The sequence below is a fragment of the Neovison vison genome, chromosome 1 (genome assembly GCF_020171115.1).
Source record: "Neovison vison isolate M4711 chromosome 1, ASM_NN_V1, whole genome shotgun sequence".
In the NCBI taxonomy this organism is placed as follows: domain Eukaryota; kingdom Metazoa; phylum Chordata; class Mammalia; order Carnivora; family Mustelidae; genus Neogale; species Neogale vison.
Window position 1 is genome coordinate 232,171,992 of NC_058091.1, and position 17,195 is coordinate 232,189,186.

At 43.2% G+C, this 17,195-nt stretch overlaps 1 protein-coding gene across 2 annotated transcripts in view; it reads left to right on the plus strand.

Moving 5' to 3' along the window:
• LOC122889571 (uncharacterized protein C5orf46-like) overlaps positions 1-11,764 on the plus strand; it is a 60,469-nt gene extending 48,705 nt beyond the window's left edge. The window contains exons 3-7 of one of the 2 annotated variants that reach the window (XM_044224831.1): positions 2,197-2,277; positions 4,380-4,501; positions 5,781-5,812; positions 7,319-7,425; positions 11,642-11,764. In XM_044224831.1, coding sequence (XP_044080766.1) covers positions 2,197-2,277; positions 4,380-4,501; positions 5,781-5,812; positions 7,319-7,425; positions 11,642-11,687 — 388 coding nt within the window. In that variant the 3' untranslated portion in view covers positions 11,688-11,764. The remainder of the gene's footprint in view (positions 1-2,196; positions 2,278-4,379; positions 4,502-5,780; positions 5,813-7,318; positions 7,426-11,641) is intronic. The other variant, XM_044224841.1, reaches the window with a different exon arrangement.
• Positions 11,765-17,195: the final 5,431 nt, after the last annotated feature.

Here is a 17,195-nt window from a genome sequence, read left to right on the forward strand (position 1 = left end):
TTTAAATCTGAATGTTATCACTGCTGGTATCATTACCTAAAGAGTTCCTGCAACGAGATGCCAGCCAATTCCCTTCTCCTCCAACTGCTTACGAAGCCAACGAAAAAAACCTCCTCTCAAATATTAACTCCCCTTACAGTGGCTATTAGAAACTTCTTACTGTCAACCAAACTGCTATTTAAATTATGAAAAGAAAACTATGAAAAGAAAAAAAATTTTACTCATTCAACCTGTATCCATCAATGCTTAGCCTAAACTCCATAAACACAGAAATTAAAATCGATTTCCCTGGCAGTCAGGCCAGGGCTTTTAAATATGAGGAACTCAGTGGGTATCTGAATTATAATGACGGCTAAATGAGTAAGACTAAGTGACCCAATAAGGGACTCTTCTGTGGCAGGCAAGAAACACAGAAATGAACAAGGCATAGATCTAGGCCTTCAAGAAAAGAAGCATATGCATATATATTACTTTATTCATGTTTTCCGCAAATATTTATTCAGAACTTTCTATTTACCAGGCACTTGGTGAGGTACTGCAATTACAAAGCAACCATATTTTCTCCCTAAAGGGAAAGGGATATTACATAATAATCATATAAACAGCCATAGAATAAAATTTAAGTGTGATGCAGTGTATCAGGGAATAATATAACAAGCTCTAGAATGCATGCAGAACAGAATGAGAAACTACTTGGAAAGCAGCTCCATGAGAAATATATATTTAGCCTGAGTCTTGGAGGTTAAAACCTAAAACCTATCTTTTTTTTCCTGTGGAGAGCAGCTCTGAGGAAGAAATAACTGTAGATACTGTCTTGAAGGAAATTTCAGAAAGCCAAAGGGGACTTTAAAAGTTCAAGAATTTCCCAGGTCCAAATTTATCCTCAGGGAGGGACACAGACAATGATGCCATCATCTTTGATATGTCAGCATAAAATGATGAGAAGCCTTCAGCATTGTGGTTATTTCGGATACAGATTCAAGAAGAGAACTTGGTAACAAATTAAGCTTGGGAGGTAGTACAAGGTAAGGGCAAAAGGGGGCAGTGAGGAGAACACTTAGATTTTGGCTTAACCAACCTGTTGGAAGGCAGAGAAGCAAAGGGGAGACTGAAGAGAAAAACGTTTGTGGTTAAGTGATCAAAGCAGTAGTATGGGACATATCACATCTGGTGTGCCCATAGGATGTCCAAAGAGTTGAGAAGGCTCTTAATATCTGGTCTAAAGATCCCAAGGGCAGATCTAGGAAATACATACATATCTGGGGATTTTATAAAGATAGAATTTAAATGATGTGAATGAAAGAGTTCACCTAAGGAAAATGAAATTGAGACATCAATAGGGCACAAAGACTTGAAAAACTCCAAGTCTTCACTCATTAGAGGAAGAGGAGTCAATGAGGAGGATGGAAATGATGAGAATGAAGAAGGTATGGGGAAATGTAGAGGACTGTGCAGTCATGAAACCCAAGAAAAGAAATTATATTGAGAGATGCTAGGATGGCACAGTAGGTTAAGCGTCTGACTCTTGATTTTGGCTCAGGTCATGATCCCGGGGCCTGGGATCCAACCCGGCCTTGGGCTCCACACTCAGTGGGGAGTCTGCTTGTCCCTCTCCCTCTGACCCCCCCCACATCCTTCCCTCTCTCTCCCTCTCTCAAATAAATAAACCTAAAAGAAAAGAAATGATATTGAGTGTGATCACGTGTGAAGAATTAGAAGCTATGAGTTCTGAAAAACTGTCCATGGAATTAACTGATTTGAATCAGGGACCAAAACAAGCAAGTTCAGCAGCAGTAGAGAGGCAGGAGGAAGCTAGGATGGTGAAGGTTGAAGCATAAATGGAAGATGGGGGAACCCATCATACACAGTTTCAACAATGTGTTATGTGTTGCATTCAACCACATTCAAAACACCAGGGCAGCCTAGGAGAAGCAGAAGAAGTTTTCCAATAAGAAACAACATTTGAAGTGAACCTTAAAGACAGAGGAAGAATTCATTCATGCATAATGGTAAAGAAAAACATTCCAGTTAGATCGAACAGCATTATAAATCCTGAAAAAATAACAACAATGAAATTCTAGTGATGGGTAATATTTCTAAGTGTTTACCATGTGCCGAAACTGTTGTAAACACTTTACATGTATTAAGTTCACGTGAACTACAGAGCCAACCTCTTTCTTCCACTCCCATTATCAGCTCTTGGATGAATGAGTGTAAGAGCCCAGCAGTTGGTTTACCTGCGGCTGTCCTTATCTTCAAGTTTATTCTCTTAAGAAGGTAAAATAACTTTTTACAATGTACGCCGTATCGTGTTATACCTGTGCCACAGCTCTTTCCCTTTGCTTCCAAATTAAAGTCCTTACTACAGCCTACACAGCCTTTACCACTCAGACCTCACTGCTTCCTTCACCTCCCTGCCATCCTTGATGGATGTCCTTCCATCACTGTGCTCCAGCCAGATTATCCATCGCCCTAGATGTTTGTCAAACAGATCAAGCAAGTTTTTGCCTTTGCCCTCGCTGTTCTCTCTGCCTGGAGTGCCTGTTCTTGGATATCTGCATGGTTCAGTTCTTCACTTCCTTCATGTTTCTGTTCAAACGTGACTTAATCAGCAAGACCTTCTCTGCCAATCTATTAACAACTCTCTCCTGATCCTCCAGCACCCTTATCCTTTTTCTCCATAATATTTATCATAATCTGATATGCTTTATAATTATCAGATGACTTTCTTATTGCCTGTCTCCCCCAATAAAATGCAATGGAGGGGCACCTGGGTGGCTCAGTGGGTTAAAGCCTCTATCTTCAGCTCGGGTCATGATTCTAGGGTCCTGGGATCGAGCCCCACATCAGGCTCTCTGCTCAGCAGGAGCCTGCTTCCCCCACCCCCTGCCTGCCTCTCTGCCTACCTGTGATCTCTATCTGTCAAATAAATAAATAAAATCTTTTTTAAAATTTTTAAAAATTAAAAAATAAAATAAAATAAATGGAGGCTCCATGAGGGCAGGGACTGTCATTTTTACTCACTGATGTATCTCCAGACATGAGCACAGTTCAAGACTAGGGAAGATCTGAGATTTACCCTACCTGGAAGCTAACAAGTTAGCCTACCACAGTTAGAGGGATGATGGCAAAAGACACAAGCTGCTGAGACAGAGACAAGGGACTTAATTATTCAATTACAAGAGCCAAAATGCCAATGTCATCTGGTTTCCCAAGCCCCAATTTCTACAGGGTGACAAGAGGAAGACCAAGTGGTACCTACAGAGAAAGTGTACTGTGCTCCACAAGGGTGCCATGCTTTTTAAAAATCCCTAATCCACACCCACCTTATCTTTGCACTGGTGAGAGATACTATCTTTATCTCTTTGCTCCAGAGAGAAACACTATTCCAACTTCCAAGTCCATTTGTTGTACAAACTCTTGAAAAGAGCAACTGAGTCACAGGCAGTCAGTGCCTCTCCTCACAAGATAGGCAGAAACACAAGAGAGAAGGGAGAACCATCTCCCAAATATTGTTCTACACAGGTAGAACAATATTTGTGCTTGAATGAAAGATAAACACTTTGAGTTAAATGCTATTATTTCTTCAGATCTCAGATGACTAAAGTGAGGCACAGCGCGAATGAACCACCTGTCCAAGAACACAGATCTAGTAAGTGTCTGGCAAGCAGATCTAGTCCCAGAACACACATACACACCTTAGGGACCTAAGCCCTCTCCAACTCTATCCTGTCTCTTGGTCAGCAACACTGGGCTTTGTGAATGAGTGACAGAACATAAGAAAAGAGAAGAATAAAAGAGGGAAAAGCTAGGGATGCCTGGGTGGCTCAGTCAGTTAAACATCTGCCTTTGGCTCAGGTCATGATCCCAAGGTCCTAGGATCAAGTCCCACATCAGGCTCCTTGCTCAGTGGGGAGCCTGCTTCTCCCTCTGCCTGCTTTTCTCCCTGCTTGTGAGTGCTCTCTTGATCTCTCTCTTTCTCTGACAAGTAAATAAATAAAATCTTTAAAAAAGAAAACAGGGAAAAGCTGAATGAAAAGAAGAAATAATAGAAAGCAATTTTTGGATATCCACACTTGTTTATATATCCAGAGCTATAGAGCATAGGCGACCTTTGAGTTTACCTTATGGATGAGACCACTGGGGCTCCCCACAGTCATAGAGGAAGTTAAGGGGACAACCAACTAACCAACCACCAGAACTTTTCTGACAGAATCTTGGCCTGGCACATTGCAGGCCTGTGCTGTTTCTTTTACCTTTTTTATGAAAGTGACATTCCTGGAACTTGGTACAGAGTCAATCAATAACCAAAGACCTGTGACAGGGCAGGAGGTGGCGTCTGGGAGGCCAGCCTAACTATATAACCCTTCCCGTCCCAGGGTTCTGAAGAGAAGTGGTAAAGTTCAGTGCAGTTTTCGACTGAGCTCTGAATACCGAACTTTCACCATGAAGGTAACAAGCATCTTTCTTCTTAGTGCTTTGGCCCTGTTGAGTTTATCTGGTAGGTGCCTTTGCATATTTTCTGATTTGAGTAAAACCCTTCTGACGTGTTGCGTTACTGATCTCATTATATTCTAGACTTAGAGTATAGTCTTGGACAGATCTTTTGGTCCCAATGAAATGAAATAATGTCAGGGACCTATTCTAAGGGGATTCTTCAAGACCGGAGATGCCTTGTTGCTTCTCATAAAATTGACTTAGGAAGAGCTACCACTTTATCTAGATCACCTCAGAAATTGTCGGTATCATAATCAAATCTCACCGTTTCTTCCTTTAAATGCTATCAAGTTAGTTCCTCTTCCCTTCAATGAGTTCATCCAAAATCACCACCCCTATATAGTGTCAGTAGACTTGTAATTTTCTAGAGAATGCAATATGGCAATTTTAAGCATCTATCTGTAAATTCAAGAAATGTGAATTGGACTAATAATAAGTGTAAGCTAACAGAGGGAAAGAGCTCTTTGGGGACTGATGGTGAGATGTCAAAGGAGCTCTATTTTTAACATTACTTACTAAAGACGACTTACATGTAATTGCAAGTAAGTTTTGTGTCAGGAGATCTGGATGGTGCTGGTGGTAACTTTTTCATAAATTTTCATATAAACTCTCCACATCTTCATCTATATACTGAGTTAAAGATACTGACACTTCTTACATCACTAATTATAAGACCAAAGGTTTAGTAACCGGTTGCGAGAAGGCAGTGAACATTCAGAAGAGATTTGCTCTGTGCCTGACACATCTCAAGCAGTAAGTAAATGACTTCTATTTTCAAAGAAATGATGAACTTTCATGAAATGGCCAATTGAGATACTTTGGTCCTAATCAAACTTCTGCTTCATTTTCTTGAGGCTTCAGCAGGTAGGGAGTTATTGGACACCACTGAGATGTCCTTGAGAGAAGGCAGAAACAAGAAGGGATGGGGTAGGGTGCCTGGGTGGTTCAGTCAGTTGAGTATCTGACCCTTGAATTAGGCTCAGGTCCTGGTCTTGCCCTGTGTCAGGTTCCGTGTTCAGCAGGATGTCTACTCAAGGATTCTCTCCCTCTCCTTATGTCCATTCCCCTGCTCATGCTCTCTCTCTCTCAAATAAATAAATCTTTTTAAAAAAGAAGAAGAAGAAGAAGAAGCGGAAGAGTAAGAGAACATGGTGGGTGAGGGGAGCAGAAGCAGCCAGCAGGGAAGTCATAGTATTCAATGGAAGTGGATGATTCTAAGTAAGAGCAGATCTGGCTTCTCCCACTTAGTACCTGACCCCCCGTGTCTCATTCATGTTTTCTAGGCAACACCAGAGCTGGCTTGGAGGGAAGAGAGGTAAGGAATATTCTGTACTTTTTTTTTGTCTGTCAGGCTAGAGCTGTTTGCTCCATTCAATGCACAGTCAAGCTGTGACATTTCAGTTTCACCTGAAGTCAGGATGGATGTGGGGTACTAGTGAGGTTTAACCTACAAAGTATGGAGAGTAACAGTAGTGCCCCCACAGGGCTTATGCTGAAGGACAAATGCACCAATACCCAGGCAATTTCTACATCGTCATATAATGTTTGCTGTGGAGGCATTCTGAACGTTCTGAGGCTATCTGGTAGGGCAAGGATTTGGGGTGGCACTCTTCTTAACTTCCCTCCAAGAAGCCCTTCCTCCTTTCAGCCAGTTTGACCATGTTGGCATAAAACTCTCCCAACCCCCAAGGTTGAGCTCTAATTTTTAATGAGCAAAAGAAAATAATAAACTATGTTCTTCCTCTAGAAAAACATTCTATACCTAATTTTTCTTTTCTTTTTGTTCTGTGTTTATAAATTTATTAGCTGCAGTAAATTTGAAGATCAGAGGAGGAAATGTCCCTTTTCATTTATATCTAGTGAGGAGATAGATGGCAAACCAAAAGGATGAGTGAATAAATTATTACACTAATGATAAGGATTTTAAGAAATTCTGGTACCATCTGGAACCAAGCCTGGTTAGACCACAGAATGTGCCCCTAAGTGAGATATATTCTGAGCCATGAAGGGTAAGTGAATGTCAGCAAAATATAACCAATAGATAGGAGTAGCAGGCTGAAGTGGGTATGAGCCAAAGCTTAGGACCTAGACAAAGTGGGTCTGAATCCTGGATCTGGAATTACCAGCTGTGTAGCCTTGGGTGACTTAATCTCTTTGTGCTTCACTGTCTTCACTGGAAGAAGAGTATAATAAAAAATTCAGAGGATAATTGTAAGATTTAAATAAAGTAATACATAAAAGCACTTAGGAAAGTGCCTGACCTATAACAGCCATTCCGTAACTACAAGTTCTTACTGATGTCCAGGAAACAGCCTGTGCAAGGGCTCCCAAGGCAGAAAGCACATGGTGTTGTCACATGACTAAGAGAAGGGCAGTGTGACTGGACCACAGTATGCAAGGAAGACATGCCCACAGTGTGGCTGACCTGAGAGGCACCATCATTGACCTGCCGTCATCGCAAACTTGAACATGATGTCACTCACCTTATTTAAACCTCATGATGCCACCAGGAGACAGGTGTGGAAGTGATAATATCCTCCCCATTGTGCTGATGAAGTGACAGAGGGTTGGAGACACAAAGAGATTTGCCAGCGTCTCACAGTCTGTAAATGGCAGAGGCATTACATGCAATCAGGCATTCTGATTCCAAACCTTGGCTTCTTCCTTTCAAACACTCAGTATCACTACCGTCACGCCCACAACCATACTTCCATCTTTAAGCTGACCAACTCCAAGGAAGTGAAAACCATTTCAGAGATTTTGCTATAAACTCAAAGAAAGTTAAATGATGGAAGATAATTCTGTTTAATTCCATTTTTAGGCTAAATGTAACACTGAAACAAATGCATGTACCAAGATCTATGATCCTGTCTGTGGGACTGATGGAGAAACGTATTCTAATGAATGTGTGTTATGTGTTCAAAATAAGTGAGTACAAACTCAAATGTCTTAAAACATAGTTTTAAGCTAGTTGTCTTCAAATTTTCGTGTATCTTATCCCTCTAAGTTTCAGTCAATTTACCATGAGAGAAACAAAAACATCTCATCTTTCCAAAAATAATTCTCAATCTCTTCTTCTCATTACATATCTGGTATGATTATCTACAGAGATGTTTATGTGTGTGTGTTAAGACAGAAAGCAACACTTACTGTGTCAGGCATGGGGCAAGGCATTGAATATTCACAAATCTCTGAGGCAGAGAATACTAAGCTCATTATAAACATGAAGAAATTGAGACTGAGCTTAAGTAACTTGCAGCAAGTGACAGACATGGGTCCAAATCCTTGCTGTTTCAACTGTGCTTTAAAGCCAGGTACCAGACCAAGTATTTGTGAGATACAGAAGGAAGCCCAGCATGTTTCAAGTCTCGATTTGGTTACACTCAATGCTAACTGCAATGTAGTCAGTGGAAATAAGAGCAAAGTACTCAGAGAGCACAATATTAAAAAAAAAACTAATTATGCCTGCTAGGATTTTGAAAAGTTTGGAGGCTTTGTTTAGGATGTAAGGGAGAGAGAGGCACTCCAATAAAAATATGAACAAAAGGGTGAAAGGTATTAATAACATAGTGTAAGATAAATGTGTTAAGGAAAAGAGAGTGGAATAGAGTAAAGTGTTTGAATGGTTCTCTGAATGAATTTTTTCAAAAATCACTTGCAAAATCCCATGCTTTAATAGCAAATCAGTAGATAGTCTAGATTTTTAAAAAGCTAAGACACCCAAAATACCTTTAAAAAATCACAGGGCTGGGCGCCTGGGTGGCCCAGTGGGTTAAGCCCCTGCCTTCGGCTCAGGTCATGATCTCAGGGTCCTGGAGTCGAGCCCTGCATGGGGCTCTCTCCTCAGAGGGGGAGCCTGCTTCCCCCCCCTCTCTGCCTACCTCTCTGCCTACTTGCCTATCTCTCTGTGTCAAATAAATAAAATCTTTAAGAAAAAAAAATCACAGGGCCGTCTGGCTGGCTGTTGCTAGACCATGTGACTTTTTTTTTTTTTAAGATTTTATTTATTTATTTGACAGAGAGAGAGAGAGATCACAAGTAGGCAGAGAGGCAGGCAGAGACTGGGGGAGGGAGGGAAGCAGGCTCCCCACTGAGCAGAGAGCCTGATGCAGGGCCATATCCCAGGACCCTGAGATCATGACCTGGGCCGAAGGCAGAGGCTTAACCCACTGGGCCACCCAGGTGCCCCTAGACCATATGACTCTTGACTGATCTTGCAGTTGTGAGTCTGAGCCCCACGTGGGACGTAGGTACTACTTAAAAATAAAATCTTGAAAAAATCATTCTTGGTGATGGTAATGACTGTGTATACCAAAGCCCTCAAAAATGCAAATATGAATTATATAGATCAGGTGACCAAAAACATACTTTTGTAACATTTTCGTTTATGGAGATGAGAACCAGCCTCAAAGAATCTCATTTTCTGAAGTGATCATAGGTAGATGCTGGGAATCAAATTCATGCCCTCAGAGAAGCAGATCTGCCACAAATTTTCTATTTTCCTCTGCTCCTGAAAACCTAACTTGCGCCCAGCATCATGCTGGTTTCCTCTGCTTTCCTTATGCTTTTGAGTAAAAGAAAATAGGTCATAAGTTCAAATAAGGCAGCTTCTGGTAACTTGGGACAAGTGCCATCAAATGAAGTATGAGGAAATTACTACCAGAGTGAAGGAGAGACAGATTCATTAGTACTGAAAGGGTCAAGAAAGGATTCATGAAAAGGATGTCATTTAAAGAGGGCTCAGAATTTTGGTAGCACCCCAAAGACATCCCAGGTTAAAGAAAGGTGTAGAATGATCAAAACAAATAAAAGAGATTCCACAAGCCTAGAAAACTCTAAGTTATTCTAAGAACTGATTTAGCATTAAAAACTTTGATTTAGACTCAAATGACTGCACGCATTTCCATTATTCCATAGTATAAATTCCCGATAACATGACCTCTCTTCTGGGTCTACTTTAAATTACGTCAGAAAATCCTGAGTGTTAGCAAGGATTGTTGAAATAGGGCCCCAGGGAGAGAGATTTAATATCCTCAAGTTTTAAGACCCAAATATTAGGTGTTCTACTTTATGGTGAATTTATTGCCACAATAAAGATTTGTAAAAGGAACTGGAAAACACTTGTTAATTTTCTCATGACCTAGGCTGATGACATAAAGGTCAAACATCGTATTTCCATCCAAGGGGAGGAGAAGCAATATAACAGCCTTGAGGTTTAGAAAACTTCCAAGTTCCAAGAACAAAAGGCCCAATGCTTAAAATGAAATATTAGGAAAATATGAGCATACAGCTGAGCCACCCCACTCCCTTAGCCTTTAAAACCCACCTGTCCTGCTTACTCATTTTATTTTTTCAAAAATATTTAATATGGGAAGAACATTTGAATGCCAGAAAACGTAACTTTTCTTCCTGTATTTCTCAGATAAGAAAACAAGTCTAGGGGCGCTTGGGTAGCTCAGTGAGTTGAATGTCCAACTCGGTTTTGGCTCAGGTCAGGAACTCATGGGTCTTGGGACAGAACCCAAGTTGGGCTCCACACTCAGCAGCGGCATCTGCTTGAAGATCCTCCCCAACTGCCCCTTCTTCCACTCTCTCTCAAATAAAAGAAAAAGAAAACAGGTCTAGAGAGAAAGTATGGCTTTTCCTAGTGTAAAATACCTAGAATGCACCATACCACCTTTCTCTCTACTGTCCATTAGAAGCCTCCCAAAATCGGTTGTCAAGTTAACTACAGCCAGGCTCTGACACTAGTTGTTGGGGTTTTTTTGAGATAGGTGGACAAAGGCTTGCATCTCCTTGAGCATTATGTGCTTGTCAGATATAGTCCGTAAGGACTTTTTTCTCTTTGTGTCTTCTCCAGGAATCTGTACTAGAAAATTCCATTCTATAGGCCAGCACTCTCTAGTAGAACTTTCTGCAAAGATGGAAACATTCTATCACTCTGTTGTCTAGTATGGAAGCCACTAGCCTTGCCACCAGTGCTTAAAATGTGTCTAGTACAATTAAGAAACTAAATTTTTAATATTATGTAACTTTCACTGATGTGAATTTAAACAGTTAAATAGGGATGGACAACACAGCTATAGAAGATAAGTCAACCTGTGTACTGTGTTTAGATGTTTGTGCTATGTATGCTAAACAACTCAGACATAAGTATTATGTATGGATAATACCTATGGAATAACAAAACATTAAAAACTCTTAAAATGAAGAATCATCGGGGTGCCTGGGTAGCTCAGTTGTTAAGTGGGTGCCTTCGGCTCAGGTCATGATCCCAGGGTCCTGGAATTGAGTCCTGCATTGGGCTCCTTGCCCAGTGGGAAGCCTGCTTTTCCCTCTCCCAGCCCCCCTGCTTGTGTTCCCTCTCTTGCTGTGTCTCTCTCTGTCAAATATATAAATAAAAAAAAGAAAATCATCAAGGTCCAGATCAATACATGCATAGATATATGGAAGTCAGATGTCCTCAAGAAACAGAGAAATTGAAGAACTTCTATAAACCAGTATATTCAAGGAAGGGAGGGTTTAAAAAATTAAAAAAGAGTGAGAGTGAGCTCTGTAAACAACCTCATGAGGCACAATTACAGGATTTAGGAATATTTAGCTAACACAAAAGAAAACTGGTTTGGGAAAGGTGGTGTCCTGGGGAGCAGAGAAGTTTTTATCTGGAAGGGAGGATGCTCAGACCTGGCAGTTATCAATTAGGATATAGACATGATTTCCTTCTGTGAGATCTCACAGGTATTAACCCCCAGAGTTTTAAAGCAAAAGATCAGTTGATTAGAACATCCTGTAGTAGCCCAGGCACCAGCTAAGATAGAAACCTTGTGGGTAGAACAAAGATATTAGAAGAAAAAGAAGCAACGATGAATCAGAGATTGACTTCAGACGTTTACTGTAATGCCATAGTTGATCTGTAAACCTGTAAAGGCAGACATTTTTCTTTTCTTTTGTATCCTTATTGCATGTAAGAAATAGTGTCTGTGAATATTTGATGAATTAATGAATAAGTGAATGAATAAATGAATGAAAGGCAGAGAAATGGGAATAAAAATCTGAAACCTTTCTATTTTAAATAAAGCTAATGTTTTTTCATTGTTTTCTTCCCATAGTCACTTTTTCATGCACTGTTTAACCTCTTTTACAGGAAGCGTCAGACCCCTGTCTTCATTAAAAAATCTGGACCTTGCTGAAAACCAAGGTTCTAAAATCACCTGTGGTCACCACAATGCCTAGCAGGCCTGACTGTTGAATAAAATGCATCTAAATACTTCCTGTTGTTCCTGAATGCTTTACCCTCAAAGGTATATTTGATTACACTGGGGTCAGGTGACTGGGACAAACTCAGACCAGATTTTAAAAAATACAGCCATTCTGAAATCTTGGACAAGGTTTCTGTCATGATGATTTTTCCTTCCCCATTCCCTTCCTCACATACTGACGACTATCTCAGGAAATGTGATTACAGTTATTGACTGACAGGACAGGACCCAGCTGGTCATGAGGACAATAATCCCATGGAGAATTAAACTAGCATCAGAAGGAATACTTGGAAAACTCTCAGTCCAGAAACATGTTATCTGCTAGCTTTCGCTGACTTAAATAAGTTCTTTAGGGTTTCCTTGGGATTTAATGGAGCATCTGTTGTACAAGGTCTGTGTAGTTGACTTGGCTCCGTATGAGAGACACCATAACCCTGTAAGGTTATCCTTATCTTGTGAGTCAACTTAGAAAAGTTCAGTAACTTCACTAACAGCACGGGCAAACAAGTTAGCAGGGTGAGGTTTTTGTTCCAGGGTGGACCCAAAAATCTAATGCTTCGTCTAAACCACAATTACCTCAGGTGGATTATTCTTTGCCTATTTCTTCTGTAGGAACGTTAGGTAACTTCCTCATATTAAAGGACCTATGGGCTCACGGTCAGCAAATAAGGTAGATATAAGAAGTACCTCAGTAGAAAGTGTCTGTAATCACTAAAAAAGAGAAGGAAAAGAAGCTTGAATCCTTGAGTCCTTACGGAGAACTAGGTGAGAATGGAGACATGAGGGGGGCCAAAAAAAAACCCCAGCTGTATCAGGTGCATCAAAACCCGTCCCAACACAGTTGCCTGACACCTGAGGTTAGGATAATTTTTCATCATGTTTAGGGTACACGTGTCTGGAAGCTTAACTCTGACCACTAGAGGATGCTGTGGTCTCCTGAGTGACTCAGCCAAACTGGAGCCTAACAGCTCGCCAGATACCACGTTAACGGAAGCTCTGGACACAAGATGGCTTCCTGTGTCTCATCTGTGGATGCTAGAGGACACTTGAAGGGCACCCTTCATACGAAACAACTTAGCCACAGTACACAGAACTTAAGTCACTGAATGCTAGAAATCATCGTGTCTGCTCTGGGCCACTTTACAGGTCTGGAGAGAAGAAGCTGGAAGGTCATAGGAGAAACAATACATAATAAACCCAGTGCCCTCTCTTATGTTCCCTCGCTCTCTGACCTATGAAAAGGTAAAGAAAAGCAGCCTGGCCATAGTTTTGGAGCTGCCGACCTGACAGATGCCAAGCCAAGCTCTCCAGCTGATGAGGGAGCAGAAGGCTGGCTGAGGAGAAAGCAACAAGCTGGCACCTTGCACCCCCTCTCCACCCGCTCCTCTCGGTAATATGTGTGACATTCCTCAGGCACCCCTGGCTGCCCTAAAAGAAAAAAAAAATAGTTAACTTGCAGAGACCACAATCCTGCAAGACAGGTGATTTACAACAAAGCAGCTATCTTATCAATAGGTCAATTTCCAGAGACAAACAACTCAGTTCCTCAAGCCCTATGTCGCCCTCCCCTCCATAAACAAAACTGAAGGAGGCTGAGATAGAAGGAAATGTAAATAATAAAGTTGAATTTCTTCTACACCTAAATTTCACTAACAAGGACGCTTGATAGCACGTATGTGACATTCCACCAGGAGACTCCCAATTGTCTTCATGTTAGCGCCTCATTAGAGGGAAAGTCGGCCTTGGCTTGATAGTAACCAGGCCTTCAATATCCTGACAATCTTCTTTACCCCCATAGCCCTCCGGAACACCCCCTTTGTCCTCACCTATCCAACTCCTGTGGAGCAGCAGCTCTTTCTGCCCACGGGTCCTGTCCCCGTTCTTTAATAAACCACCATTTTGCACCAAAGATGTCTCAAGAATTCTTTCTTGGTCATCGGCTCCGGACCTCAACACACCCAACCTCCCCTAGGTTCTAGAACTTCATCACAGCCACAAACCGGACAAACAAGCAGGGAAAAGGATCGACAACTAAGGTAATGAAAAGCAAATTCATGAGTCCCAACTAGAGGAGCTAATGTTGGTTTTTCTATTGGGTGTGTGTGTGGGGGGGGTGTTTGTTTTGGTTTTGCCCGCCGGTGTGGGTTTGGAAAGGAAGGGACGAAGGGCATTTGCCCTCCCCTATGGACCAGGCGCCGCAGGCAGACAGAAGAGCATCCTTCGGTAAGAATTCTTACCCTTGCCGGCTTCCGCCAGTTTTCCCAGGATCCCGCCTGCGGGGTGCGGGGTGAGCCCGAGGCCCCGCGTTCTCGGCCTGGTCGCCAGACACGTCCGCCGAGGAAAAGTCGTTTCCCTCGAGCCTCAAGGCTGAGAATAGGGCGAGACGCCCTTTTCTGTAGGGCGCCTCATAAACCGATAAGCTTAACTGAGGCGAAAGTTCCCCTGCGGCCGCCGTACCTCAACAATATCTCTGGTGAGGTTCCCGTGCTCCCTCAGCTTCAAGCAAAACGTCCCGCCCGAGGCCTCACAGGGAAACCGCTCAGGCCCCGGAACCAGTCAGTCTTGAAAGCGGACCGAGTCCAACCCTGAACTCGGTCTGGTTTCCACGTCGGACCCAGTGCTTCCCTGGACCCAGTTCTGCTTCTAAGTCGGACAGGGGACCCAGTCCGGTTTCTAAGCCGGAACCTGTGTGAGCCCGAACATCGTCCGGCTTTGAAGTCGAACCCAGTCTGCTGGGGGACCCAGTCCGGTTCTCCAAGCCGGAACCAGTGTGACACCAAATGTCATCTGGCTTTGAAGTCGGACGCGTCTGACAGGGGACCCAGTCCGGCTTCTAAGTCGGAACCAGTGTGAGCTGGAACGTCGTCCGGCTTTGAAGTTGGACCCGTCTGACGGGGGACCCAGTCCGGTTTCTAAGCCAGAACCTATATGACCTCTGAACGTCGTCGGGTTTTAAAGTCGCACCCAGTCTGACGTGGATCCAGTGGTGTGACCCGAAGGTCGCCCGGCTTTGAAGTCGAATCCAGTCTGCTGGAGGACCCAATTCGGTTTTCTAAGCCGGAACCAGCGTGAGCCCGAACGTCATCCGGCATTGAAGTCGGACGCGTCTGACGGGGGACCCCATCCGGTTTTCAGTCAAGCCCAGTCCGACCGCGGCCAGCTGCTGGGTCCAGTTGGGAGAAAGAAAGGATCCAGTAAAGCTTGAGAGCTTTGCCGTAAAAGCCGAAGGGCGGGGATCCGACGGGGACGTGCCGGACCTCGGGACGTGGCGAGAAGCGCGAGGAACCGCGGGCTCGAGGGGCTGCTCGGGTGCCTGCGCCTGGGCTGCTGCCGGTCGCTCCGCGCTCGGTGGGGTCCCTCTTCTGTCTCCGGGACCGGGAAGAGAGAAACCTGAGGCACGGTACAGACTCCGGAGTTCATGCGGACAAAACCTGCTTCGAGTCGGGTAACTTCCGGTCTGGCAGGTGGAAAGGAGCTCTGGGGGGCTGGACGTCAGGAAAGACAACTGCAGCCCGAAGGGAGCGGGAACCGAGCCGTCACGTGACCCGACGACTCGCAGGTTGCTCAAGGCGAGGTCACTTGCCTTTCGGGCGCGGCCGAGGTCAGGCCGACGACCTAGCGAGGGCCCCTCGGCGGAGTCCCGGTTGTAGGACTGGAGATTCCGTTTCGGGGGAGCAGAAGCGGCGCTTCAGGCGTGGTTCGGGGCCGCGGGGCCTAGGGAGCATCAGTGACTCCATTCTGGGCCTCTCGTCTTGCTTTAACGGACCTGTCGGAAGCGTGTGGAGGACGGCGTTCATGTCTGATGGTCACGTTTTTAAAAAGATGTATTTGCAAGCGGAAATATGTGTAGAAGAGAGAGACCACAGGAGTCGTAAGAACTGAAAACTGCGTCCTAGCGTACATGGTTGAAGGAGGTGGGAGAAGATGGTCCGAAGAAGGGAGAACGTTCAGGTATCTGGTAGGTTTTTTCAAACCATTTCAGAGAGTTAACACCACGGAAGCAGAGACATCCGTCCTTGCCTTGGTCGCTGTGTGATAAGCTGGAGGACAGTAGCATCTGGGAGCTGCTCCATTGATACTCTTGTCGTTACATCAGGGGATGGGGAAAGGTAGGAGCGTGTTCTGGTTGGCCACAAGGGAGAATGTAGACTGAGGATTCAAGCAGGCTGGTGAGGGCTCAGTGGGAAAGCGTAGAATAGGATGGTCACGATCAGAGGCCCTGGTTTCTAGTGCTTGGGCTGGAACCCAGCTTTCCCACCGCCAACCGCATGACCTAGGAGAAGCCAGAGAATGTCCTCATCTCTGATAACGGGATGAGTAAACAGTTTCCCAATAGTTAGCACCATGTCTGCCATACAGTTAAGTGCTCAAGAATTACCAGCTGTTTGTTGTTAGTGTTTTTATTGTTACTCGTCTTGTAACACTTAGAACCCACCAAAAAGATCTCCTGGTGCATTAACATTTCCCCCGATAGCAGGAATTTTGCTTCTTAAGGTGCCAGTTCATCGCATCATTGACCAATCAGCGGTTTTATGGAAGAGATTTTCGGCTGCATACAAGGTAACTCTAAAATTTCTCCGTTTTTAACTATAAAAAATTTTTTAGAATTATAAACCACAGCCCTCCGAATAGGAATGGAACTGACTGCAAGTATTATGGATGGAGTTTTATGGACGGGATTTGTGGTCCCTACTGTTAGGTCTCCATCTAGAGGAAACCTAAGAACTGTAGCTCTCTTTAAATGCAAAAGCACAATTACAGGTAAACTCCGAGAAGGCCTGGTCACAGGGCCAACAGATTTTTATAGTTTCCTTTGCTGGTTTCAGAGTATTTGAAATGTGAAGCTATCAGAGGGTAATAGTATATATAAAAAGATTTTTGTCTCATTGGAGAAGTACATGTGATTGAAATGAAACATTAAAAAAAAAAACTGTACAAACCTCCTGAGAAATAGGAACATGACTGATACTGTAATTTTATTTCCTTTTCTTTGACCCAATTTATCCCCAGAAGCCCTAGTTTAATCCAACTAAGTAAAAATACAATTGATTTGCATAATACAGGAAGTAATTACATAAAAAGGTACAAAGCTCTTACTTTTCAAAGTCTTAGCACTGCCAGCAATTTCCTTTGCTTTTTTTCCCCCATTGTTTAAGTGGTGCTACCTTTGAGCTCAGAATATGGAATGTATAGATAATAAATGATGTTCAGGAAAAAGGAATAACATAAATCATCTGCTTTTCAACAAATCAGGATTCACTGAAAAGTTCTGAACAAGAAACAAATAAGGCTGGTTGGAGAGCAAAGCAAAAGACAGTTGGGTGGTGTGCCATTTAAGTTCTTGCCTTTTTTATGTGTCAGTGGGTAACACATGCTCCTCATAGCATGTGTAGTCATGAATAAGGAGTGTAAAATAAAATTAATACTATTTTTTGGCTT